Genomic DNA, 27,705 nt, shown 5'->3' on the forward strand with positions numbered 1-27,705 from the left:
CAAGGATTCCGTTCGTCTCTTCCCACTAATCTCCCTCCTGGAACGTATCCTTGCAAGCGAGGGAAGTTCTACACGCTCCCATTGTCTTTCCCTCTCAGCTCCATTCGTCCTTCCAGGTGAGGTAACACTTCACCTGTGAGTCTGTCAGGTTGATCTACTCTACCTGATGCTGCTGGTTCAGCCTCCGCTACGTCAGTGAGGCCCAATGTAGATCGGGAGTCCACTTTGTCAAGTACCTTTGCTCTGTCCACAACAAACGGAATTTCCCGGTCACAAACAGGCGAAAATCTGCAGATGCCGGAAATCGAAGCAACACACGAGAAATGTTTTCAACGATTTCATGTTCCCTGGCCACGATCATCTTACTGTCACTGTGGATACCCCGTTCATGTACACCTCCCCCTCCCACCAGGAAAGTCACAGAGCTCCCCGTTTCCTTCTGGAAATCAAACCCAACGAGTTCCCCTCCACCACCACTCTCCTGCTCTTTGTTTCGCTTGTCTTCTTTGTTTGAGCTGAGCTCTACTCTCACTTCTTTCTGTCACCTTGCAGTGAACTGGTGCTGGTCACGTGTGTGAATGATTTGGAGGGGAATGCAGATCGAACAATTAGTGAGATTGTGGATGACACCAGAACTGGTGTGTGGGGGAAATGGGGGTTGTCAGAGGTTACAGTGGGATGGAGACTAGTTGGGGAAGTGAGGGTTGTCTGAGGTTACAGTGGGATGGAGACCAGTTGGGGAAGTGGGCATAGGAGAGCAGCGGATCATTACTGTTACTCAAAAACAGGTCTTCAGGAGGTCAAAAAGACCATCATTCAGATGGAGAGACAGCTTCCCTTGGGGCTCTGGATTCACCAGACAAGACTGGTGCTATGGTTCAGTTCATCAGGTTGGAGGGAACCAGGAATATAAGGTGTTGCTCCTCCCTCCTGAGCATCAGCTCATCAATTAGGGGAACAATTCGTGGAGCAGCTTCGCACCATCCGTCCCGAGCAGAACCTCCCAGTGCCAAACATTTCAATACTGATTCCCATCCCTGTTCTGACATGTCGATCGATGGCCTCCTCTCGTGCCGGGATGAATTCCCCCGTCAGGGTGGAGGTGCAACATTTCATATTCGGTCTGAGTACTCCAACCTGATGCGTGAATATTGATCTCGCCTTCTGATAGACCAAATCCACCCCCACCCCCGTCTTCCTCTATTCCACACTCTTACTTCTCACCTGCCTATTACATCCGCCGGGTCCCCTCCTCCCTCTCTCTCTCCCCGCTGGTGCACTCTCCTCTCCGACCAGATTATTTCTTCTCCAACCCTTGACCTTTCCCACCCACCTGCCACCTTCCAGCTAGCCTCTTTCCCCTCCCCATATTTTTATTCTGGCTTCTTCTGGGTACATCCAGCACCCAGGGCATGTCCTTTTCTTACTGTTACAATCAGGTAGGAGGTACAGGAGCATGAAGGCACACACTAGGCGATTCAGGAACAGCTTCTTCCCCTCTGCCATCCGATTCCTGAATGGACATTTTACCCTTGGACACCAGCTCACTTTTTTAATATAATGTAGTTCTGTTTTTGCACGTTTTTAAAATCTGTTCAATATAAGCATAGTGTAATTGTTTTATTTGTTCATTACTATTATTTTTATTTCATTTATTATTATTACTTTAACGAAAAGAATTTTACTCCTCATGTATGAGAAGGATGTCAGAAATAAAGTCAATACATTCATCTGGATCGTGGGGCCGAGAGAGAGGGAAAGGACCCGGACTGTCCCGGGATGCGGATCCATGGTGTGTCGGCATCTCACAGTAATTGTCCCTCAGTCGCGGGAAATCTCCGCCCGTAGCGCTGCTCCGACATGCTGCCAGGTCAATCAGCCTTTCGTTTACCGAGCGCAGGCGTGATTTTCGGGAAGGTTTCGACCCTTACGCTTGCCGATGTGATCTCCTGGTCACGGCGAATCCTGGAGCGAACACGGGAGAGTCTGTGAATGTTGGAAATCCAAAGCCACTCACTCAAAACGCTGAAGGAACTCAGCAGCTCAGGCAGCATCTGTGCAAAAGAATAAACTGCCGGCGGTTCGGGACGAGTCCCTTCTTCAGCACTGAGAAGGACGGGGGAAATGCCAGAATCAAAAGGTGTGCAGGATAATCAGAGGGGCAAGGGATTAGCTAGAATGTGATAGTTGAAGCCAGGCGGGTGGGAAAGGTCAAGGGCTGGAGAAGAAAAATCTGATAGCAGCGGAGAGTGACCATAGAACATAGTAATCCACAGCACATTACAGGCGCTTCTGCCCACAATGTTGTGTCCACCATGGATCCTAATTCAGAATTTCCCTACCGTATAGCCCTCTATTTTTAAGCTCCGTGTACGGTACCTATATAAGAGTCTCTTAACAGACCCTGTTGTATCCGCCTCTACCACCTTCACTGGAAATGCGTCCCATGCTCCCTTCTGTGTGTAAAACGTACCTCTGACATCTCCCCTTGTATCTATTTCCAAGCACTTTAAAACGATGCTCCCTCATGTTAGCCGTTTCAACACTGGGAAAAAGCCTCTGGCTATCCACACTATCAAACCCCTCACCATCTTATTCACCTCTGCCAGGTCACCTCTCGTCTTCCGTCGCTCCAAGAAGGAAAGACCAAGTTCACTCAATCTATTCTCATAAGGCATGCTCTCCAATGCAGGCAAGATCTTTGTAACGCTGCTCTGCACTCTCTCTGCAGTATCCACATCCTTCCTGTAGTGAGGCGACCAGAAATGAACAGAGTGCTCCAAGTGGTGTGGAACTAAGGTTTTATATCCCTGTAACATTGCCTCATGGATCTTGAATTCAATCCCACAGTTGATGAAGTCCAACACACCATACGCCTTTCTAACAACACGGTCAACCTGCGGAGCAGCTTTGAGCTCCTATTGGACACAGATCCTCCACACTGCCAAGAGTTTCACCATTAATATTTGGTTGGTCAAATTTGAAGAGAGAATTTGCTAACTTGCAGTCCTCTGGTACTTCTCCCGTCCTTGTTGATAATACAAAGATCATCGCCAGAGGCTCTGCAATTTTCTCCCTCTCTTCCCACAGTAGCCTGGGGTAGATCTCACCTGGCCCCAGTGACTGGTCTAATTTAATACCTTTCCAGTGCTCCAGCACGTCCTCCTTCTTAATGTCTGTATGCTCAAGTATTTCAATCCACTGTAAATCATCCCCACAATTGCGAAGGCCCCCTTCCCTGGTGAATACTGAAGCAAACTATTCATTAAGTACCTCTGCTACCTGATCTAACTCAGGTATTGCACTCTATTGGTCCTATGATCACATTGCTCATCCTCTTGCTCTTCACAAACTTGGAGAATGCCTTGGTGTTTTCCTTAATCCTGCTCACCAAGGGCTTCTCATGGCCCCTTCTGGCTCTCCTAATTCACACTTACACTCCTTCCAGGTAACCTTGTAATTCTCTAGAAATCCATCTGTACTCAGTTTATTGGAGCTTCCATAAGCTTTTCTGTTCTTCTTAACTAGATTTTCTACATCCTTTGTACACGATGGTTCTTCTACCCCACCGTGTGCTCCCTGCATCAATGAAACATACCTGTGCAGAACGCCATGCCAGTGTTCCCTGAACATTTGCGACATTTCTGCCGTGCATTTCCCTGAAAACACCTGCCCACAATGATTTGCAGGTAGTGATCCTGTGAAGTTCATTGTCATGGCCGGCTCAGAGGCCAAGTCATCGGTTTGTCACGTACCCCGTGACCGGGTTACCGAACCAGCCGAAATGAAAAACACTTTGGAGTCTGGTATTACTGTAGCTAATAGTGTTTATTAGTAAACTAAGCAATACAGTACTATAGAAATGCAAATATGTGAAACAGGTTAGCAATGATATGTACAGAAGTGTGGAAATAGGAATCAAAACCAAGCTCTTTCAAAGTCAAGGGGGTAAATAGATAGTCTTACGATGGTGAAGAGTTCAGTTCAGTTTAGGTAGAGGGAGGGATGGAGGGAGAGAGAGAGAGAGGGAGGGAGAGAGAGAGAGAGGGAGAGACGTTACCATCGAACTGTCCGTTGGCTTCCTGTCCTGTTGTGGTCCTCGACTCTGACCATGTACGACCGTTCTTCAGTGGTGGACCTGTCACCCAGGCAAGGGTGGACACACAAACAAGCCCCCACCGGTCGCACCTTTCACACACTGTGAGCTCCTGATCGATCCTCCAAACCCCCACCTTCACATGGGTGCACAACGCTCTTTCAGTGTCCCGTGGTGTGTCTGCCTGTGTCTCAGCAGAGCTGCTTTTTATCATCACTTGCTGGACACCGGCTGTCCATCAAACCGGCTCCGCCTTGCTGTCTCTGCAAGAATCTTACAAGCAGGCAAAAGTGTCCTTGGAGCAAAGGTAAACAATCAGCCAAGGAGCCATAATATTAAATCATGTCTCTCATCGGCGCTGGGCGCATCCCCCCCCCCCCCACCCCCCTTCTCTCTCTCTCTCTCTCTCTCTCTCTCTCTCTCTCTCTCTCTCTCTCTCTCTCATTAGCAGCATAGTTCACAGGGGGGTCAACTCTCGACCCCATTTCATCTTGGTTTGCTCGTCACAGGTTTTATTTAAAACATAAGTTAATCAGTGCATGATTATTAAGGATGTCAAAGGTTATGGGGAGAAGACGGGAGAAAGTGGTTGAAAGGGGAAATGAAAGACACTGGGACAGGTACAGAGAGAGGAAACATTAGAGGGAGATGTGTCAAGCTCAGACAGATGAGACAGACTCCGATAGGGGTTCTTGTCCGGCACGGAGCAGTGGGGCTGAACACCGGTTCATTTTCCACTCTCGGACCTTCACTGAGACCATTTCTCATCAGTACACGTTTTACAAACAGTACATTTCAATGATCAAGCTCAACGTAAATCTATTATCAAAGTGTGTAAACCAGATGTTGTTGAACCATTCATTTTCTGGTTGGCAAGGCAACTCAATGCTCACCCCCAGCCTGGGGTAGGGAATGGGACCAATTCCAGAGGGGGAGGGGTGGGTGAGTCTGGGTCTTTGAGAAGGAGCCCTAACCTCATCCTCCTCATTCCCCTTCTCACTCTTCTCCCACTCAACCCGCTCTTCCTTACCCTCCATACCCACACTGCATATGTTTGTGTGTGAGAGAGAGAGAACGGCCTGCTCCACCCTCCATCAACGATGCCACCCTCTCCCCCAACGCAACACCACAATCCTCGCTGGCTCAAATAATCTGAAAATCTGATACCTTCCCTCCTGCACCGATTCCTGAGCCTTCCTGTTTCTGGCACGTGGCACAGTGGCAATCCTAAGATTACAACCCTTGAACTTAGCACCACACTCCCTGAACCCCTTTTGTTGAACCTCAATACTCCACCTGCCCATATCATTGGTACCCACATGGACCACGACGTTCACTGTTCCCCTTCCTTAAGAATGCTGAACACTCGACCAGAGATGTCCCGGACCCGCGGCACACAGGACCATCCTGAAATCTCGTTCTCACCCACAGAATTCAGTCCGTTTCCTTAATGGATGCATCACCTATCACACAGCTCGACTCTTCTCCCCTCTTCCCTTCTGAGTCACAGAGACAGAGACCCAGTGGCTGTGACTTTCCCTGGCTGGATCACCCCCAAACCCCGCAACAGTATCCAGAACGATACCCCAGTTGACGAGGGGATGACCACAGGGGTACTCTGTATGGCTGTTTCACCCCTTTCCCTTCCCTGGCTGGATCACCCCCACACCCCGCAACCGTATCCAGAACGATACCCCAGTTGTTGAGGGGATGACCACAGGGGTACTCTGTATGGCTGTTTCATCCCTTTCCTTTCCCTGGCTGGATCACCCCCACACCCCGCAACAGTATCCAGAACGATACCCCAGTTGTTGAGGGGATGACCACAGGGGTACTCTGTATGGCTGTTTCACCCCTTTCCTTTCCCTGGCTGTCCCCCAGTTTCCTGTGTCCTGCACTTTGGGTGTAACCACCTCTCTAAACATCCCATCTATCACCCCTGAAGCCTCTAGAATGATTTGGTGTTCATCCGGTTCCAGCCTCTTAATGCAGGTTGTTAGAAGCTGCAGCCGGATCCACTTCTCGAAGGTGTACTGATCGGGGGCACTGGAGGTGTCCCTGGTTTCCCGCATCCCACAAGAGAAGCTTTCCACTACCCCGTCTGTAATCTCTACTGTTCTCACTGAGCAACTGAAAAGAAGGGGGCAAAAAATCTCTACCTTCAGCTTAATTATACCTTCTCTGACTGAAGGCTCCCATCACTGACAGCTAAAGCCTCAGAATCTCCACTCGGACTCCATTCACTCTGACACTGACCGCTCCACTCGCTCCTGCACAACTTTCAGTTCTTGCTGAGCAAACCCAAATGCTGACTGGCCGCTGCCCAAAGGTCCAACGAAAAAAAACTGCTGCAAGGCTGTGCCTTTAATCTTCCACTGAAGACCATATGCCATAGAAACATAGAAATCCTACAGCACAATACAGGCTGTGCCGAACATGCCCTTACCTCAGAAATTACCTAGGGTTACCCATAGCCCTCTATTTGTCTTCAAGCCTTCTATTTCTCTAACGTCAGCAAAGTTTCCTCAAGGGGAAGTCTTGCCTGACAAATCTGTTGGCATTCTTGGAAGAAGCAACAAGCAGGATCGACAAAGGAGAATTGGTTTCCTCAAGTGAAACTCCTGCTGGAAAAGCAACCCGAATGAAGAAATAGATGTTGTATACTTGGGTTTTCAGAAGGCCTTTGACAAGGTGCAACACACTAGGCTGCTGAATAAACCCACGGTATTACAGTGGAGACTCTAGCATGGATTAAACAGTGGCTGTGCCATAAGGTGGGCGTTGGGAACGGACCCAAATGCAAGACACAGACACTGAAGTACTAGGGAGAGGACTAGGTGTATCAGGAAAGAAGTGGGGATGAAACGACACTGGACATGACACAGGCCCTGGACAAGACTAGGTGACAGGGCATGGGCTAGGACCAGAGTAGGAAGGTGAGACCTAGATGAGGAACTAAGAACTGGGAACTAGGAACCTGGACAAGGATTCCGAGCCAGAGACTGGACGGTTACCCGGAACCTGGGTCTTGACTCGGGCTCGGACTCCGGATCCAGACGAGGACTGGACGTGGCAAGATAACAGGACTGGGAACCTCCTCAGAGCCTTGAACATGGACTGGAAACCTCCTCGGAGACTTTGACCCGGACTGGACTTGACACTGAGCCTGAGACTTGGACTGGACTTGTACACGGAACGACAAACAATGACAGTCCACTCGAGTAGCGGCAAACAGTCTTCCTACTGAGCCTTGGACCCGAGCACAGGAACACAGAACACAGAGCCAGGACCCCTCCTTGGAGACAGGACGTAGGGCCGGGGCTTTACATAGAGTCAGGACCCCTGCTTGGGGACAGGATGTAGGGCCGGGGCTTTACACAGAGTCAGGACCCCTCCTTGGGGACAGGACGTAGGGCTGGGGCTTTACATAGAGTCAGGACCCCTCCTTGGGGACAGGACGTAGGGCCGGGACTCATACACGGACACTAAACACGGGGACACAAAGAGACAGTTCCAAGCTCCTAGATAGATAGTTTCTTCTGGTGGTGGGGCAAGGCTCCAGTCTCACTCCAGCGGTTAAACTTGACAGTGATAACAGGGGAGGACGCAGGTGAGGTTGCAGGCAAGGCTTCAGGCGTGGGTTGCTGATAGTAGGGGAAGGGAAGGGAACAGTCCAGCCTCAGGCCTGTCTTACCCAACGGAGGCAAGGAGAGGATACTGTCAAGACAAACCCCACAGAGGCAAGAACAGGATACTGACAAGATGAACCAGCAACCACACTTGAACCCAGGGCCACTTATATTCCAGCCCCAATTTGAGAATCAGGTGCCTGTGATTAAGCCCAACTGAAACAATGGACAGCCAGAAGACCCGGAGTCCAGAGTCCACGGACCGGACCGTGAACCGGAACGCAGACGTCACGGACCGGACCATGACAAGCTGAATGGTAGGAGGCAAAGACTGGGAATAAAGGGAGCCATCTCTGGTTGGCTGCCAGTTACTAGTGGTGTTCCTCAGGGCTCTGTGTTCGGACTGGTGATTTGTGTTATATTCCAATAGTTTGGAAGACGGAATTGCTGGCTTTGTTACAAGGTTTGCAGATGATATGAAGACATGAGGAGGGGCAGGTAGTTTTCGGTAGAGAGGGTACAGAAGGACTGAGATAGATTTAGAGAATGGGGAAAAAACAGCAGATGGAATGCAGTGCTGGGAAGTGTATGTTCATGCATTTTGGTAGAAGAAATGAAAGTGTTAACTTCTTCGAAATGGACAGAAAATACCAAACAACTGAGGTGCAAAGGGACACGGGGAGTCCATGTTCAGGATTCCCTAACAGCTAATGAGTCTGTGGTCTGGAAGGCAAATGCAACGTTAGCATTCATTTCCAGAGATCTACAATATATAAGCAAGGATGTAATTTGGGAAGTTGGTAATCACTGGTGAGGCCTCACTTGGAGAACAGGTTTGGGCCCCTTATCTTAGAAAGGATGTGCTGAAACTGGAGAAGGTTCAAAGTATGTTCCCAAAAACAGATTCCAGGATTGAATGGATTGTCATATAAAGAGTGTTCACTGGGCCTGAGCCTGTATCAGCAGAGGAATTAGGGCTGATCTCATTGAAACTTATCAAACTGTGGAAGGGCTTGATAGAGTGGATGTGGAAAGGATGTTTCCTGTGGTGGAAGAGTCTACGACCAGGGAACAGAGCATCAGAATAGAGGGGTGTCCTTTCAGAACGGAGATGACAGAGAACGGACAGAGAGTGGTGAATCTGCGGAATTCCGTGCCACAGGCAGCTGTGGAGGCCAATTCTTTATGTACATTTAGGGCAGAGGTGGATAGAATCTTGATAGATCCGGGAATGAATGGATACGGGGACAAGACAGGTGATTGGAGCAGAGAGGGAATTTGGATCAGCCACAATAAAATAACAGAACAGACTCGATGGGGTAAACAGCCTCATTCTGGTCTTATATCTTATAGTCTGATGGTCTGTCCCCAGTGTGAACTCGCTGATGCAGCTTCAAGTCAGATGACTAAGTGAATCCCTTCCCACAATCTGAGAAAGTGAATGGTTTCTCCCCAGTATGAACTAACTGGTGTCTCTGCAGCTTGGATGACCGAGTGAATCCCTTCCCACATTCAGGGCAGGTGAACGGCCTCTCCCCAGTGTGGATTCGCTGATGTGACAAAAGGGTGGATGAGTGAGCAAATGCCTTCCCACAATCTGAGCAGGTGAATGGCCTCTCCCCAGTGTGGATTCGCTGGTGTGACAAAAGGTTGGATGACTGAGTGAATCCCTTCCCACACACAGAGCAGGTGAACGGCCTCTCCCCAGTGTGAACCAGCTGGTGTCTCTGTAGGGTGGATGAGTGAGTGAATCCCTTCCCACACACAGAGCAGGTGAACGGCCTCTCCCCAATGTGAACTTGCAGATGTATTTTCAAGTCCGATGACCCAGCAAACTCCTTCCCACAGTCTGAGCAGGTGAACGGCCTCTGCCCAGTGTGAACTCGCTGATGCACTTTCAAGCCAGATGATCGAGCGAACTCCTTCCCACAGACTGAGCAGATGAACGGTTTCTCCCCAGTGTGAACTAACTGGTGCCTCAGTAGACGAAATGACAGAGTGAATCTTTTCCCACAGTCTGAGCAAATGAACGGTTTCTCCCCAGTGTGAAAGCACTGATGTGTGTTCAGTTCAGATGACCGAATGAATCGTTTCCCACAGTCCGAGCAGGTGAATGGCCTCTCCCCAGTGTGAACTCGCTGATGTATTTTCATGTCAGATGACAGAGTGAATCTCTTCCCACATTCAGAGCAGCTGAACGGTTTCTCCCCAGTGTGAAATCGTTGATGTACGCTCAGCTGAGCTGCACGAGCGAACTCCTTCCCACAGTCTGAGCAAGTGAATGGTTTATCCCCAGTGTGAATTCGCTGATGTTCCTTCAGTTGAGATGAACGTGTGAATCCTTTCTCACATACGGAGCAGGCAAACGGTTTCTCCCCAGTGTGAACCAGCCAGTGTGTCTGTAGTTTGGATGACTGAGTGAATCCCTTCCCACATTCAGAGCAGGTGAACGGCCTCTCCCCAGTGTGAACCAGCAAGTGTCTCTGTAGTTTGGATGAGTGCGTGAATCCTTTCCCACATTCAGAGCAGGTGAACGGACTCACCCCAGTATGAACTTGCTGATGTACCTTCAGGTCAGATGACCGGGTGAATCCCTTCCCACATTCTGAGCAGCTGAAGGGTTTCTCCCCAGTGTGAGTTTGCTGATGTTCCTGTAGTTGAGATGGCCGAGTGAATCCCTTCCCACATTCTGAGCAGATGAATGGTTTCTCCCCAGTGTGAACCAGCTGGTGTCTCAGTAGGTGAGATGACCGAGTGAATCGCTTCCCACAGTCTGAGCAGGTGAACGGCCTCTCCCCAGTGTGAACTCGCCTGTGTACCTTCAGTTGAGATGACGAAGTGAACTCCTTCCAACAGTCTGAGCAGGTGAACGGCATCTTCTCAGTGTGAACTCGCCCGTGTACCTTCAGTTGAGATGACGAAGTGAACTCCTTCCCACAGTCTGAGCAGGTGAACGGCATCTTCTCAGTGTGAACTGGTGACGTTCGTTCAGTTGAGATGACTAAATGAATCCGTTTCGCCATTCAGAGGTGGGGAAAGGCCATGGCACCGTGTGAACTTGCTGGTGTCTCTGTAGTGTGGTTGATTGTGTCAGTGCCTTCCCACACTCTGAGAAACGTCTCCTCACTGGTGAATTTTTGGATATATCTTCAGCATCGATGACAGAATGAATTGCTTCCCACTGTCAGAACAGGCGGAGCATCTCACTCTGGTGTGAACTTGCTGATGTATCTTCAGGCTGGATGACTGAGTAGTTCCTCTCCCTCAAACAGAGCAGGTGAATGGCCTCTCCCCACAGTGAACTCATCGGCGTGTCTGTGGGTAGGCTGTGAGTGAATCCCTTCCCACACTGAGAGACGGAGAATGATATCTCCCCACGGTGAACTCACTGGCCTGTCTGTGGGTAGGCTGTGAGTGAATCCCTTCCCACACTGAGAGAAGGAGAATGATATCTCACTGCGATCAATCATCTGGCAATTCAGACAGTCAGACGTTTGAATCCCTTGTACAATCAATGCAGTTGAAGAACTGATCTCCAGTGAACAAATGCTGGTGTGTTCTCAGCACCCCGGTTCCTGTGGATAACACTGAGTTACAATAGAAAACTTCATTTCAGACACAGATACAATTCCAACTGGAATGAGGTACATCTTTATCTCCAAGGATCAACAACAACGCAAAATACATCAATGGGTGAAGGAGAATATTTCAGGTGGGATTTTAGTCTGTGGTGAAAACACAGCCGGTCCAGCCTGCTCCGCCATTTAATTAATCATGGCAGATCTGGCCATGGACTCATCTCCATCGACCTGCCGTTTCGCCATAACCCTTAATTCCCCTACGATGCAAAAATCTATAAAACGTTGTCTCAAATACATTTACTGAGGTCGCCTCCACTGCTTCATTAGGCAGAGAAATCCACAGACTCACCACCCTCAGGGAAAAACAGTTCCTCCTCATCTCCATCCCACATCCCCCAATCTTGAGGCAATGTCCTCTCGTACCAGCCTCACCTACCAGTGGAAGCAACTTCCCTGCCTCTGGCTTATCTACCCCTTTCATAATTTTGCATGTTTCTGAAAGATCTCCTGTCAATGTGAGCTGTGGCATCACAATTTTACCCAGATCAACTCAAGCTGGAGCAACTCAGCCTGAGATATACCCCGGGCTACTGTGGGAAGCGAGGTAGGAGATTGCTGAGCCTCTGGCAATGACCTTTGTATTACCACTCAGGAAGGGAGATGTAGCAGAGGATTGGAAGACATTGTCCCCTTGTTAAGGGAATGGAGTAGAGGGAACCCAGAAATTATAGACCAGTGAGTGGAGAGTGCCCCAGTGGCCATCTCCCTCAGTAATCGTTACCTCGCTTTGGATGCGGTTGAGGGGGGATGACCTGACAGAGGACGACCATGACGATCGGGTCTCTGGCACTGAGCCTGGTTCCGTGGTGCAGAAGGGAAAGAGGAAGATGAGGAATGCGGTAGTCACAGGATTCAATAGTGAGGGGAACGGACAGGAGGTTCTGCAAGCCTGACAGAGATACACGCGTGGTGTGTTGCCTCCCAAGTGCCTGGGTACGGGATCTCTCAGATCGGGTGCAGTGTATTCTGAAGGGAGAGGGTGACCAACCAGAAGTCTCGGTACACGTTGGTATAAATGACACAGGTAGACAAAAGGAGGAGGGCGTGAGGAGAGAATTCAGGGAGTTCGGTAGGAAGCTGAAAGGCAGGACCTCTAGGGTAGTAACCTCGGGATTGCTGCCTGTGCTACGTGCTAGCGAGAGCAAGAATAGCATGATCAGGGGTATTAACGTGTGGCTGAGAGACTGGTGTAAGGGGCAGGGCTTCAGATTCCTGGATCACTGGGGCCTCTTCTGGGCGAGGTACGACCTATACAAAGAGGACGGGTTACACCTGAACCCGAAGGGGTCCAATATCCTAGCCAGCACATTTAATAGAGCTGTTAGGGAGGGTTTAAACTTATTTGGCGTGGGGATGGGAATCGGAGTGATGGGGCTGAGGAAAAGGGAAACAGAAATAAATCGAAGATCGCGTACAACAGAGATTGTAGAAAGAACAGTCAGGAGATGAGGCTTAATCAAAGCCAGTGGCATGAGGAACAGGGCAATAGAGATGTGGGGCAGCTAAAACAGAAAGCAACAAATCCTGGGCTGAGAGTGTTATTTGAATGTACAGAGCATGAGGATTAAAATGGACGATCTTGAAATTCAGCTGCAGATTGGCAAATTGGACAATCTCTGAAACTTGGATAAAAGGTGGCTGCCGTTGGGAGTTGAACATCCAAGATTACACGGTGTATCATAATGATAGGTTACTGGGCAGAGAGGGTGGTGTGGCTCTATGGATAAAAATAATATTAAATCATTGGAAAGAGATGACAGGATTGTAAGGTGTAACCGTCTAACCATATAACAATTACAGCACGGAAACAGGCCATCTCAGCCCTTCTACTCCATGCGGACGCTTACACTCACCTAGTCCCACCGTCCCACACTCAGCCCATAACCCTCCATTCCTTTCCTGTCCATATACCTATCCAATTTTACTTTAAATGACAATACCAAACTTGCCTCTACCACTTCTACTGGATGCTCCTTTCACACAGCTACCACTCTCTGAGTAATGACATTCCCCCTCGTGTTACCCTTAAACTTTTGCCCCCTAACTCTCAACTCAGGTCCTCTTGTTTGAATCTCCCCTACTCTCAATGGAAAAAGTCTATCCACGTCAACTCGATCTATCCCCCTCATTATTCTAAATACCTCTATCAAGTTCCCCCTCAACCTTCTACGCTCCAAAGAATAAAGACCTAACTTGTTCAGCATTTCCCTGTAACTTACGTGCTGAAACCCAGGAAACATTCTGATAAATCTTCTCTGTACTCTGTATATTTTGTTGATATCTTTCCTAAAATTCGGTGACCAGAACTGTACACAATACTCCAAATTCGACCTCACCAATGCCTTGTACAGTTGTAACATTACATCCCAATTCCTGTACTCAATGCTCTGATTTATAAAGGCCAGCAGACCAAAAACTTTCCTCACCATCTTATCCACATGATAGGGTCATGAGTCTCTATGGGTTGAGTTAAATGGCAAGGGTAAAAGGACCCTAATGGCAGTTGTCTAAACAGCAGTCGGGATGTGGATTACAGGAGATAGAAAAGGCCTGTCAGAAAGGCAATGTCATGATAATCATTGGCGATTTTAACATGAAAGTGAATTAGGAGGACCTCAAGAGAAAGAATTTGTAGAATGTCTGAGGGATGGTTTTTAAGAACAGCTGGTTGTTGAGCCCACTAGGGGATAGGCTGTGCTGGACTGGGTCATGTGCAATGATCTGGAGGTGATAAGACAGCTTAAGGTTAAGGAACCCTTAGGGAACAGTGATCACAATATGATCAAATTCACGTTGAAATTTGAGAGGGAAAAAATAAAATCCAATTTGTCAGTATTTCAGTGGAATAAAGGAAATTACAATGGACGAGAGGGGAACTGGCTGCAGTTGACTGAAAAGGGACATTTGCAGGAAGGACAGCACAGTAGAAATGGGTGGAGTCTCTGCGAAAAATGAGGGAAATGCAAGGCAGATATATTCCAAATAAGAAGAAACTTTCAAAGGGAAGAAGGACACTACTGTGGCTGACAAGTGAAGTCAGAGCCAAAGTAAAAGCAAAAGAGGACATACAAGGAAGCTTGAGCTAATGGGAAGATAGAAGATAGGGAAGCTTTTAAAAACTTGCAGAAGAAAACAGAAGGTCATTCGGAAGGAAAAGATGAATTATGAGAAGAAGCTGGTGACTAATATAAAAGAAGATATGGAAAGCATTTTTTTAAGTATATAAAGGGTAAAAGAAAGTCGAGGGTAGATTTAGGACCAATACAAAATATCGCTGGAATTACTGTAATGAGAGTTGCTGAGAAGTAAGAGGAACTGAATGCGTACCAGACATTCAAGAGTATCAGGGAAGTGAAGTTTGTGCAGTGCAAATTACGACTCAGAAGGTGCTCTGGATAGTTAATGGTCTGAGGGTGGATAAATTTCCAGGACATGATGGAATGCACCCTCGGGTTCTGATGAAAATAGCTGGAGAGATTGCGGAGGCATTAACAATGATCTTTCAAGAATCGATAAATTTTGGCATTATACCAGATGACTGGAAAATCGCAAATGTTACTCCGCTATTTAAGAAGGGTCAGTGGCAACAGAAAGGGAACTATAGACCCGTTAGCATGACATCAATGGCTGGCAGTTGATGGAATCGATTGTTAGGGATGAGATTATGGAGTACCTGGAGGCGTATGACAAGATAGGCCAAAGCCAGCATGGTTTCCTGAAAGGAAAATCCTGCCTGACAAACCTACTGCAATTCTTTGAGTAAATTACAAGCAGGGTAGACAAAGGAGATGCAGTAGACGTGGTGTACTTGGATGTTCAGAAGGCCTTTGACAATGTGCTGCATGAGGCTGCTCAGCAAGATAAAAGCCCATGGTATGACAGGGAAGTTATTAAAGTGGGTGGAGCATTGGCTGGTCGGCAGAAAACAGAGAGTGGGAATAAAGGATCCTATTCTGGCTGGCTTCCTGTTACCAGTGGAGTTCCACAGGGGTCAGAGTCGGGACTGCTGCTTTTTACGATACATGTCAATGATTTTGACTATGATATTAAAGGATTTATGGCTACATTTGCTGATGATAAAAAGATAGGTGGAGGAGCGGGTAGTGTTGAGGAAACAGAGAGCCTGCAAAGAGACTTAGATAGTTTAGGGGAATAGCAAAGAAGTGGTAAATGAAATACAATGTTGGAAAGTGTGTGGTGATGCAATTTGGTGGAAGAAATAAATGGGCAGACTATGATTTCGATGGGGAGAGAATTCAAAATGCAGAGATGCAAAGAGACTTGGGAGTCCTTGTGCTAGATACACTAAAGGTGAACCTCCAGGTTGAGCCAGATGTGAATAAGGCGAATTTCTCGAGGTATAGAATATAAGAGCAGTGATGTGATGTTGTGGCTTTATAAGGCACTCGGGAGACCACACGGAGTATTGTGTACAGGATTGGGCTCCTCATTTTGGAAAGGATATATTGACATTGGTGATGGCTCAGAGAAGATTCACGAGAATGATTCCAGGTATGAAATGGTTACTGCGATGAAATCTTAAGTTATATTCATTATGGACTGTGCCTTTAAGAATCATGCCTGTAAGAGAGAGAGAGAGAGAGACGTACAGTGCAAGGAGAGGGAGAGGGAGGAGAGAGGGGGGGAGGGAGGGAGAGGGAGAGGGAGGAGAGAGGGGGAGGGAGGGGGAGAGAGAGGGGAAGGGAGGGGGAGAGAGAGGGAGAGGGGGAGAGGGAGAGGAAGAGAGAGAGAGAGAGAGAGAGAGAGAGAGAGAGAGAGAGAATGAGAGAGAGAGAACGAGAACGCTACATGATGGACAGCTGCTGTTCAGCACACCGGCATTTAAACAAGCGTCACTGTCTCTTTCCTGGGACACGCAGATGCACAAAGGCTGGTGGCGGAATTGCCACTGAATTTTTCAGTGCCCACAAGGGTGGGGCTGAGGATCGATTAAGAGGAATCGACCCATGACTATTAGTGCGTTTGAGGGCAACCCTGTGGCCTCTACTGGTGTGTCTCACCCCTGCTTGGGTTGGTAGATTATCACTTGAAGATGGCGCTCTTAAACTGGTCATGTTTGGCTAACTTGGAAGATTTGGAGGACATCGAGGAGGATTGACAACATCTGTTTACTTGGATTACACATCTCTCTCTCTCTCTCACTTCAATCCCGTGGACCGAATTGAATTTCCTTACCACACCATCGTAAGACTGTATCATTTCCCACCTAAGCTTGAAGAAGTTCGGGGATTTATACATTTACACCTGTATACGCATAACAGCATTAACTCTTGATTTACCTGGTTTAAGTTACTAAATGACGTGGTTACTAATAAAACAGTGTTTTGTTAACAGCAAAACCAGACTCCAGGCGTTCCATTGCTGCTGAGACTTTTGTGTTCGTAACAGTTACCGCATGAGGAACGTCCGGCAGCTCTTGAGCTGTATTCCCTGGAGTTCAGGAGAATGAGGGAGTTCTCACAGAAACACTCTGAACATTAAAAGGCCTGAACTGATTAGATATGGAAAAGTTATTTCCCATGGTAGGGGAGTCTAGGACAAGAGGGCACGACTTCAGGATTGAAGGACGACCTTTCGGAACTGAGAAGCGGAGAAATTACTTTAGTCTGAGGGTTGTAAATCTGTGGAATTTGTTGCCACGAGCGGCTGTGGAGGCCAAGTCATTGGGTGTATTTAAGGCAGAGATAGATAGTTTCTTGATTAGCCAGGGCATCGAAGGGTATTGGGTGAAAGCAGGGGAATGCGGATGACTGGAAGAATTGGATCAGCCCATGATTGAGTGACGGTGCAGTCTCGATGGGCCAAATGGCCTACTTCTGCTCCTGTATGTTATGGAGTCTTGCTTCAGTGGTGGGCAAGTGGTTGGAGAAGATCCTGGGAGGCAGGACTTGAGACAATTGGAGAGACATAATCTGATCAGGGATAGTCAGCATGGCTTTGTTAAGGGCAGGTCATGCCTTACGAACCAGATTGAATTCTTTGAAGATGCAACAAAGCACAGTGATGAAGGTAGAGCATTGGATGTCGTGGGCATGGCTTTCAGTAAGACTTTTGATAAGGTTCCTCAAGCAAAGCTCATTGAGAAATTAATGAGGCAAGGATCCAAGGTGACCTTGCTTTGTGGATCCAGAATTGGCTTGCCCACAGAAGGCAAAGGGTGCATGTAGATGCTGTATGAAGGACGGTGACCAGTGCTGTTCAGCAGGGATCTTTTCTGGGACCCCTCCTCTTTGTAACTTTTACAAATGACCTTGATGAGGAAGTAGTGTTTAAGATGATGAGAGGCATGATCATGTGGATAGTCAGAGGCTTTTTCCCAGGTCGGAAATGGTTGCCACAAGAGGACACAGGTTTCATGTGCTGGGGCGTAGGTACAGAGGAGATGTCAGGGGTAAGTCTTTTACTCAGAGAGTGGTGACTGCGCAGAATGGGTTGCTGGCAACGGTGGTGGAGGCAGATATGATAGTGTCTTTGAAGAGACTTTTGGATAGGTACATGGAGCTTATGAAAATAGAGGGCTAAGTGGACCGAAGGGCCTGTATCGTGCTGTAGGTTTCCTATGTTTCTAAAAGGGTGGGTTTGTAAGTTTGTCGATGACACAAATGTTGGGGTTGTTGTGGATAGTCTGGAGGTTACAGCCGGACATCAATAGGATGCAGAACTGGGCTGAGAAGTGACAGATGGGGTTCAACCCAGTGGTTCCTTTCAGTAGGTCACATTTCAAGACAGAATACAATATTAATGTTAGGACTCTTGGCAGAATGGAGGATCAGCGAGATCTTGGGGTCCGTGTCAATCGTGCACACAAAGCTGTTGGGCAGATTGACAGTGTTGTTAAGAAGGCCTTCATCAACAATGGGACCGAGTTCAAATGCCCTGAGTTAACTTTACAGATATAAGGCCTTAGTTAGACCTCACTTTTGGTACTGTGTTCAGTTCTGGTCCTACAATACAGGAAGGACGTGGACACTATAGACAGAGGGCAGAGCAGATTTACAGATATAAGGCCTTGGTGAGACCTCACTTTTGGTACTGTGTTCAGTTCTGGTCCCCTCAATACAGGAAGGACGTGGATACTATAGACAGAGTGCAGAGGAGATTTACAGATATAAGGCCTTAGTTCGACCTCACTTTTGGTACTGTGTTCAGTTCTGGTCCCCTCAATACAGGAAGGATGTGGATACTATAGACAGAGTGCAGAGGAGATTTACAGATATAAGGCCTTAGTTAGACCTCACTTTTGGTACTGTGTTCAGTTCTGGTCCCCTCAATACAGGAAGGACGTGGATACTATAGACAGAGTGCAGAGGAGATTCACAGATATAAGGCCTTAGTTAGACCTCACTTTTGGTACTGTGTTCAGTTCTGGTCCCCTTAATACAGGAAGGACGTGGATACTATAGACAGAGGGCAGAGGAGATTCACAGATATAAGGCCTTAGTTCGACCTCACTTTTGGTACTGTGTTCAGTTCTGGTCCCCTCAATACAGGAAGGACGTGGATACTGCAGACAGAGGGCAGAGGAGATTCACAGATATAAGGCCTTAGTTAGACCTCACATTTCGTACTGTGTTCAGTTCTGGTCCCTCAATACAGGAAGGACGTGGATACTGCAGACAGAGGGCAGAGGAGATTCACAGATATAAGGCCTTAGTTAGACCTCACATTTCGTACTGTGTTCAGTTCTGGTCCCTCAATACAGGAAGGACGTGGATACTATAGACAGAGGGCAGAGGAGATTTACAGATATAAGGCCTTAGTTAGACCTCACATTTCGTACTGTGTTCAGTTCTGGTCCCTCAATACAGGAAGGACGTGGATACTATAGACAGAGGGCAGAGGAGATTCACAGATATAAGGCCTTAGTTAGACCTCACATTTCGTACTGTGTTCAGTTCTGGTCCCTCAATACAGGAAGGACGTGGATACTGCAGACAGAGGGCAGAGGAGATTCACAGATATAAGGCCTTAGTTAGACCTCACATTTCGTACTGTGTTCAGTTCTGGTCCCTCAATACAGGAAGGACGTGGATACTATAGACAGAGGGCAGAGGAGATTTACAGATATAAGGCCTTAATTAGACCTCACTTTTGGTACTGTGTTCAGTTCTGGTCCCTCAATACAGGAAGGACGTGGATACTATAGACAGAGGGCAGAGGAGATTTACAGATATAAGGCCTTAATTAGACCTCACTTTTGGTACTGTGTTCAGTTCTGGTCCCTCAATACAGGAAGGACGTGGACACTATAGACAGAGGGCAGAGGAGATTTACAGATATAAGGCCTTAATTAGACCTCACTTTTGGTACTGTGTTCAGTTCTGGCCCCTCAATACAGGAAGGACGTGGATAGTATAGACAGAGGGCAGAGGAGGTTTACGAGGATGTTGTATGGATTGGAGAGCATGCCTCATGTGAATAGGTTGAGTGAACGTCGGAGCGATGGAAGATGAGAGGTGACCTGATAGAGGCGAATAAGATGATGAGGGGCATTGATCGTGTGGATAGCAAGAGGCTTTTTCCCAAGATTGAAATGGCTAACATGGGGGGGGGGGGGGGAGGGAGGGAGGGCATAGTTTTATGGTGCTTGGAAGTAGGTACAAGGGTGATGTCAGAGGTATGTTTTTCACACAAAGGGTGGGTACAATAGGACCTTTTAAGAGACTTTTAGATAGGTACATGGAGCTTAGAAAAATAGAGGGCTATGTGGTAGGGAAATTGTAATTACACTGTGGATTTCCGTCTCTATATGAACTCCTCATCTTCTAACAAGGCACGGATCAGTCATCCTGGCTGACCATCAAATTCTCTGACTGTATTCCTGTCTGGATGAGGATGTTTCTGCATTCAATCAACCTGTGACTTGGTTCAATTTGTCTCTGTCCTTTGGGATTATTTCAAGTTCTGGCCATGCTCCACAACACTACAAAGAGCAATTGCCACAACATGTAGAATCCCAGAGATTTTCTATTTACTCGGATCCCCACACCAGCTGATTCACAGTGATGAATCCATTAATGTCAATGCCAGCAATCTTGAATGGGAGGGCAGCAGTTATTTTGTGATGTGAAAGCCACAAGTCACTTGTCCTGGAGGACAAAGGAGTTATTTACCCAGCGGGAACTAAATCTGACGGAAGGATTTTTTTTTGCCATACAGCACATTGACAATTTAATTGATTGGAAGGTAGACTTTTCATCCAAGATTAACTAGGAAATACATTTTTGTTCCGAATTACTAATCCTTGCATGTATACAGCTGGACCTCGGCAGTGTTTGAGAGATACATTCGCTGACATTTCCGCCGACTGTACCGGGACAACGCTGGCAGTCACGCATGGCTGCCTCTTTACCCAAAAGGCCGCACGAGCGAGAAACCTATCTGTCAGCCACCGAACGATCTAGCGATGCGCATGCGCCGCAGAAATGGCTGCGGCTCCAGCGCTCGTCAGCTGAAAGCTCCCCGGGGACCGGGTACGGATCGTGGGGCTGAGGAAGAGGGAACGGATCGGGGCTGTCCTGGGGTGCAGGACCAGTGCGGCAGGATCTCACAGTAACAGCCCTTCAATCGCGTTTCAGACACCGGAGATTAATTCCCTCCCGGAGACCTCTCCTACCTGCAGCCGGTCCTTGTGAGCCTCTCGTCTACGGAGCGCATGCGCGGTAGTTCGGACCGCCAAGGACCTCTGCGCATGCGCATGTGAGCAAACAGGAGAAAATCTGCAGATGCGGAAATCCAAAGCAACACACGGGAAATGCTGGAGGAAAATCAGAGGGGCCGGCAGCAACTATGGAGAGGAGAGAACAGTCGGCGTTTAAGACCGAGACCCTTCTTCAGGACTGGATAGGAAGGGAGGGAGTAAGAATCTGGGGGAAGGTGAGGTGATAGGGTAAACGGAGACGGGGAGGAGTGAAGAGCTGAGAAGTTGATTGGTGAGAGTGATAAAGGGGTGGAGAATTATTATTATTAAATACTATTAATCCCGAGTGGGGAATTCTTTCGTTACAGCAGCAACATTTAAAAACGTACTTAGCACTGTGCAAACATTACTAAAAATAAAGATTAACAATATACACAATAATTATATATTAAATAATAACGCAGAGACTATTGAACTACGATGTGTGTTCTCCTGTGTCCTGGGGCTAATACCGACAGGGTCAGCAGATGTAGTCTGTCCGGCTGTCTCCTACCCTGACCAGTCACTGTCAGACGGGTCAGCAGATGTAGTCTCTCCAGCTGTCTCCTACCCTGACCAGTCACTGTCAGACGGGTCAGCAGATGTAGTCTCTCCGGCTGTCTCATACCCTGACCAGTCACTGTCAGACGGGTCAGCAGATGTAGTCTCTCCGGCTGTGTCCTACCCTGACCTGCAGTCACTGTCAGACGGGTCAGCAGATGTAGTCTCTCCGGCTGTCTCCTACCCTGACCAGTCACTGTCAGACGGGACAGCAGATGTAGTCTCTCCGGCTGTCTCCTACCCTGACCAGTCACTGTCAGACGGGTCAGCAGATGTAATCTGTCCGGCTGTCTCCGACCCTGACCTGAGGTCACTGTCAGACGGGACAGCAGATGTAGTCTCTCCGGCTGTCTCCTATCCTGACCAGTCACTGTCAGACAGGACAGCAGATGTAGTCTCTCCGGCTGTCTCCTATCCTGACCAGTCACTGTCAGACGGGACAGCAGATGTATTCTCTCCGGCTGTCACCTACCCTGACCAGTCACTGTCAGACGGGACAGCAGATGTAGTCTCTCCGCTGTCTCCTACCCTGACCAGTAACTGTCAGACGGGTCAGCAGATGTAGTCTCTCCGGCTGTCTCCTATCCTGACCAGTCTCTGTCAGACGGGTCAGCAGATGTAGTCTCTCCGGCTGACTCCTACACTGACCTGCAGTCACTGTCAGACGGGTCAGCAGATGTAGTCTCTCCGGCTGTCTCCTACCCTGACCAGTCACTGTCAGACGGGTCAGCAGATGTAGTCTCTCCGGCTGTCTCCTACCCTGACCAGTCACTGTCAGACGGGTCAGCAGATGTAGTCTCTCCGGCTGTCTCCTACCCTGACCAGTCACTGTCAGACGGGTCAGCAGATGTAGTCTCTCCGGCTGTCTCCTACCCTGACCAGTCACTGTCAGACGGGTCAGCAGATGTAGTCTCTCCGGCTGTCTCCTACCCTGACCAGTCACTGTCAGACGGGTCAGCAGATGTAGTCTCTCCGGCTGTCTCCTACCCTGACCAGTCACTGTCAGACGGGACAGCAGATGTAGTCTCTCCGGCTGTCTCCTACCCTGACCTGCAGTCACTGTCAGACGGGTCAGCAGATGTAGTCTCTCCGGCTGTCTCCTACCCTGACCAGTCACTGTCAGACGGGTCAGCAGATGTAGTCTCTCCGGCTGTCTCCTACCCTGACCTGCAGTCACTGTCAGACGGGTCAGCAGATGTAGTCTCTCCGGCTGTCTCCTACCCTGACCAGTCACTGCCAGACGGGACAGCAGATGTAGTCTCTCCGGCTGTCTCCTACCCTGACCAGTCACTGTCAGACGGGTCGGCAGATGTAGTCTCTCCGGCTGTCTCCTACCCTGACCAGTCACTGTCAGACGGGTCAGCGGATGTAGTCTCTCCGGCTGTCTCCTACCCTGACCTGCAGTCACTGTCAGACGGGTCAGCAGATGTAGTCTCTCCGGCAGTCTCCTACCCTGACCAGTCACTGTCAGACGGGTCAGCAGATGTAGTCTCTCCGGCTGTCTCCTACCCTGACCTGCAGTCACTGTCAGACGGGTCAGCAGAGGTAGTCTCTCCGGCTGTCTCCTACCCTGACCAGTCACTGCCAGACGGGACAGCAGATGTAGTCTCTCCGGCTGTCTCCTACCCTGACCAGTCACTGTCAGACGGGTCGGCAGATGTAGTCTCTCCGGCTGTCTCCTACGCTGACCTGCAGTCACTGTCAGACGGGTCAGCGGATGTAGTCTCTCCGGCTGTCTCCTACCCTGACCAGTCACTGTCAGACGGGTCAGCAGATGTAGTCTCTCCGGCTGTCTCCTACCCTGACCTGCAGTCACTGTCAGACGGGTCAGCAGATGTAGTCTCTCCGGCTGTCTCCTACGCTGACCTGCGGTCACTGTCAGTCGGGTCAGCAGATGTAGTCTCTCCGGCTGTCTCCTACCCTGACCAGTCACTGTCAGACGGGTCAGCAGATGTAGTCTCTCCGTCTGTCTCCTACCCTGACCAGTCACTGTCAGACGGGTCAGCAGATGTACTCTCTCCGGCTGTCTCCTACGCTGACCTGCAGTCACTGTCAGACGGGTCAGCGGATGTAGTCTCTCCGGCTGTCTCCTACGCTGACCTGCGGTCACTGTCAGACGGGTCAGCAGATGTAGTCTCTCCGGCTGTCTCCTACCCTGACCTGCAGTCACTGTCAGACGGGACAGCAGATGTAGTCTCTCCGGCTGTCTCCTACCCTGACCAGTCACTGTCAGACGGGTCAGCAGATGTAGTCTCTCCGTCTGTCTCCTACCCTGACCAGTCACTGTCAGACGGGTCAGCAGATGTACTCTCTCCGGCTGTCTCCTACCCTGACCAGTCACTGCCAGACGGGACAGCAGATGTAGTCTCTCCGGCTGTCTCCTACCCTGACCAGTCACTGTCAGACGGGTCGGCAGATGTAGTCTCTCCGGCTGTCTCCTACCCTGACCAGTCACTGCCAGACGGGACAGCAGATGTAGTCTCTCCGGCTGTCTCCTACCCTGACCAGTCACTGTCAGACGGGTCAGCGGATGTAGTCTCTCCGGCTGTCTCCTACCCTGACCAGTCACTGTCAGACGGGTCAGCAGATGTAGTCTCTCCGGCTGTCTCCTACCCTGACCAGTCACTGTCAGACGGGTCAGCAGATGTACTCTCTCCGGCTGTCTCCTACCCTGACCAGTCACTGTCAGACGGGACAGCAGATGTAGTCTCTCCGGCTGTCTCCTACCCTGACCTGCAGTCACTGTCAGACGGGTCAGCAGATGTAGTCTCTCCGGCTGTCTCCTAACCTGACCAGTCACTGTCAGACGGGTCAGCAGATGTAGTCTCTCCGGCTGTCTCCTACCCTGACCTGCAGTCACTGTCAGACGGGTCAGCAGATGTAGTCTCTCCGGCTGTCTCCTACCCTGACCAGTCACTGTCAGACGGGTCAGCAGATGTAGTCTCTCCGGCTGTCTCCTACCCTGACCAGTCACTGTCAGACGGGACAGCAGATGTAGTCTCTCCGGCTGTCTCCTACCCTGACCAGTCACTGTCAGACGGGTCAGCAGATGTAGTCTCTCCGGCTGTGTCCTACCCTGACCAGTCACTGTCAGACGGGACAGCAGATGTAGTCTCTCCGGCTGTCTCCTACCCTGACCAGTCACTGTCAGACGGGTCAGCAGATGTAGTCTCTCCGGCTGTCTCCTACCCTGACCTGCAGTCACTGTCAGACGGGTCAGCAGATGTAGTCTCTCCGGCTGTCTCCTACCCTGACCTGCAGTCACTGTCAGACGGGTCAGCAGATGTAGTCTCTCCGGCTGTGTCCTACCCTGACCAGTCACTGTCAGACGGGTCAGCAGATGTAGTCTCTCCGGCTGTCTCCTACCCTGACCAGTCACTGTCAGACGGGTCAGCAGATGTAGTCTCTCCGGCTGTCTCCTACCCTGACCAGTCACTGTCAGACGGGTCAGCAGATGTAGTCTCTCCGGCTGTCTCCTACCGTGACCAGTCACTGTCAGACGGGTCAGCAGATGTAGTCTCTCCGGCTGTCTCCTACCCTGACCAGTCACTGTCAGACGGGTCAGCAGATGTAGTCTCTCCGGCTGTCTCCTACCCTGACCAGTCACTGTCAGACGGGACAGCAGATGTAGTCTCTCCGGCTGTCTCCTACCCTGACCAGTCACTGTCAGACGGGTTAGCAGATGTAGTCTCTCCGGCTGTCTCGTACCCTGACCAGTAACTGTAAGACGGTTCAGCAGATGTAGTCTCTCCGGCTGTCTCCTACCTTGACCTGCGGTCACTGTCAGACGGGTCAGCAGATATAGTCTCTCCGGCTGTCTCCTACCCTGACCAGTCACTGTCAGACGGGTCAGCAGATGTAGTCTCTCCGGCTGTCTCCTACCCTGACCAGTCACTGTCAGACGGGTCAGCAGATGTAGTCTCTCCGGCTGTCTCCTACCCTGACCAGTCACTGTCAGACGGGTCAGCAGATGTAGTCTCTCCGGCTGTCCCCTACCCTGACCTGCGGTCACTGTCAGACGGGTCAGCAGATGTAGTCTCTCCGGCTGTCTCCTACCCTGACCAGTCACTGTCAGACAGGTCAGCAGATGTAGTCTCTCCGGCTGTCTCCTACCCTGACCAGTCACTGTCAGACGGGTCAGCGGATGTAGTCTCTCCGGCTGTCTCCTACCCTGACCTGCAGTCACTGTCAGACGGGTCAGCAGATGTAGTCTCTCCGGCAGTCTCCTACCCTGACCAGTCACTGTCAGACGGGTCAGCAGATGTAGTCTCTCCGGCTGTCTCCTACCCTGACCTGCAGTCACTGTCAGACGGGTCAGCAGATGTAGTCTCTCCGGCTGTCTCCTACCCTGACCAGTCACTGCCAGACGGGACAGCAGATGTAGTCTCTCCGGCTGTCTCCTACCCTGACCAGTCACTGTCAGACGGGTCGGCAGATGTAGTCTCTCCGGCTGTCTCCTACGCTGACCTGCAGTCACTGTCAGACGGGTCAGCGGATGTAGTCTCTCCGGCTGTCTCCTACCCTGACCAGTCACTTTCAGACGGGTCAGCAGATGTAGTCTCTCCGTCTGTCTCCTACCCTGACCAGTCACTGTCAGACGGGTCAGCAGATGTACTCTCTCCGGCTGTCTCCTACCCTGACCAGTCACTGCCAGACGGGACAGCAGATGTAGTCTCTCCGGCTGTCTCCTACCCTGACCAGTCACTGTCAGACGGGTCGGCAGATGTAGTCTCTCCGGCTGTCTCCTACGCTGACCTGCAGTCACTGTCAGACGGGTCAGCGGATGTAGTCTCTCCGGCTGTCTCCTACCCTGACCAGTCACTGTCAGACGGGTCAGCAGATGTAGTCTCTCCGGCTGTCTCCTACCCTGACCAGTCACTGTCAGACGGGTCAGCAGATGTACTCTCTCCGGCTGTCTCCTACCCTGACCAGTCACTGTCAGACGGGACAGCAGATGTAGTCTCTCCGGCTGTCTCCTACCCTGACCTGCAGTCACTGTCAGACGGGTCTGCAGATGTAGTCTCTCCGGCTGTCTCCTACCCTGACCAGTCACTGTCAGACGGGTCAGCAGATGTAGTCTCTCCGGCTGTCTCCTACCCTGACCTGCAGTCACTGTCAGACGGGACAGCAGATGTAGTCTCTCCGGCTGTCTCCTACCCTGACCAGTCACTGTCAGACGGGTCAGCAGATGTAGTCTCTCCGGCTGTCTCCTAACCTGACCAGTCACTGTCAGACGGGTCAGCAGATGTAGTCTCTCCGGCTGTCTCCTACCCTGACCTGCAGTCACTGTCAGACGGGTCAGCAGATGTAGTCTCTCCGGCTGTCTCCTACCCTGACCAGTCACTGTCAGACGGGTCAGCAGATGTAGTCTCTCCGGCTGTCTCCTACCCTGACCTGCAGTCACTGTCAGACGGGTCTGCAGATGTAGTCTCTCCGGCTGTCTCCTACCCTGACCAGTCACTGTCAGACGGGTCAGCAGATGTAGTCTCTCCGGCTGTCTCCTAACCTGACCAGTCACTGTCAGACGGGTCAGCAGATGTAGTCTCTCCGGCTGTCTCCTACCCTGACCTGCAGTCACTGTCAGACGGGTCAGCAGATGTAGTCTCTCCGGCTGTCTCCTACCCTGACCAGACACTGCCAGACGGGACAGCAGATGTAGTCTCTCCGGCTGTCTCCTACCCTGACCAGTCACTGTCAGACGGGTCGGCAGATGTAGTCTCTCCGGCTGTCTCCTACCCTGACCAGTCACTGTCAGACGGGTCAGCGGATGTAGTCTCTCCGGCTGTCTCCTACCCTGACCTGCAGTCACTGTCAGACGGGTCAGCAGATGTAGTCTCTCCGGCTGTCTCCTACCCTGACCTGCAGTCACTGTCAGACGGGACAGCAGATGTAGTCTCTCCGGCTGTCTCCTACCCTGACCTGCAGTCACTGTCAGACGGGTCAGCAGATGTAGTCTCTCCGGCTGTCTCCTACCCTGACCAGTCACTGCCAGACGGGACAGCAGATGTAGTCTCTCCGGCTGTCTCCTACCCTGACCAGTCACTGTCAGACGGGTCGGCAGATGTAGTCTCTCCGGCT

At 50.1% G+C, this 27,705-nt stretch overlaps 1 protein-coding gene across 2 annotated transcripts; it reads right to left on the reverse strand.

Moving 5' to 3' along the window:
* Positions 1-1,739: 1,739 nt before the first annotated feature.
* LOC140720290 (uncharacterized) lies at positions 1,740-21,071 on the reverse strand. 2 transcript variants are annotated; one of them, XR_012097156.1, is made up of 2 exons: positions 21,004-21,071; positions 1,740-1,965 (listed from the first exon to the last, which is right to left on the reverse strand). XR_012097156.1 is itself a non-coding variant. In XM_073035155.1 (2 exons), exon 2 carries the CDS (start codon positions 10,746-10,748, stop codon positions 9,132-9,134), a length of 1,617 nt encoding a protein of 538 aa, XP_072891256.1. In that variant the 5' UTR covers positions 10,749-11,300; positions 21,004-21,023; the 3' UTR covers positions 4,524-9,131. The 2 variants fall into 2 exon arrangements, 1 of the variants encoding a protein (XP_072891256.1); XM_073035155.1 differs by lacking the exon at positions 1,740-1,965 and adding an exon at positions 4,524-11,300 and having other exon boundaries at positions 21,004-21,023.
* Positions 21,072-27,705: the final 6,634 nt, after the last annotated feature.

The sequence above is a fragment of the Hemitrygon akajei genome, unplaced genomic scaffold, assembly GCF_048418815.1.
Source record: "Hemitrygon akajei unplaced genomic scaffold, sHemAka1.3 Scf000039, whole genome shotgun sequence".
NCBI classification, from domain to species: Eukaryota; Metazoa; Chordata; class Chondrichthyes; order Myliobatiformes; family Dasyatidae; genus Hemitrygon; species Hemitrygon akajei.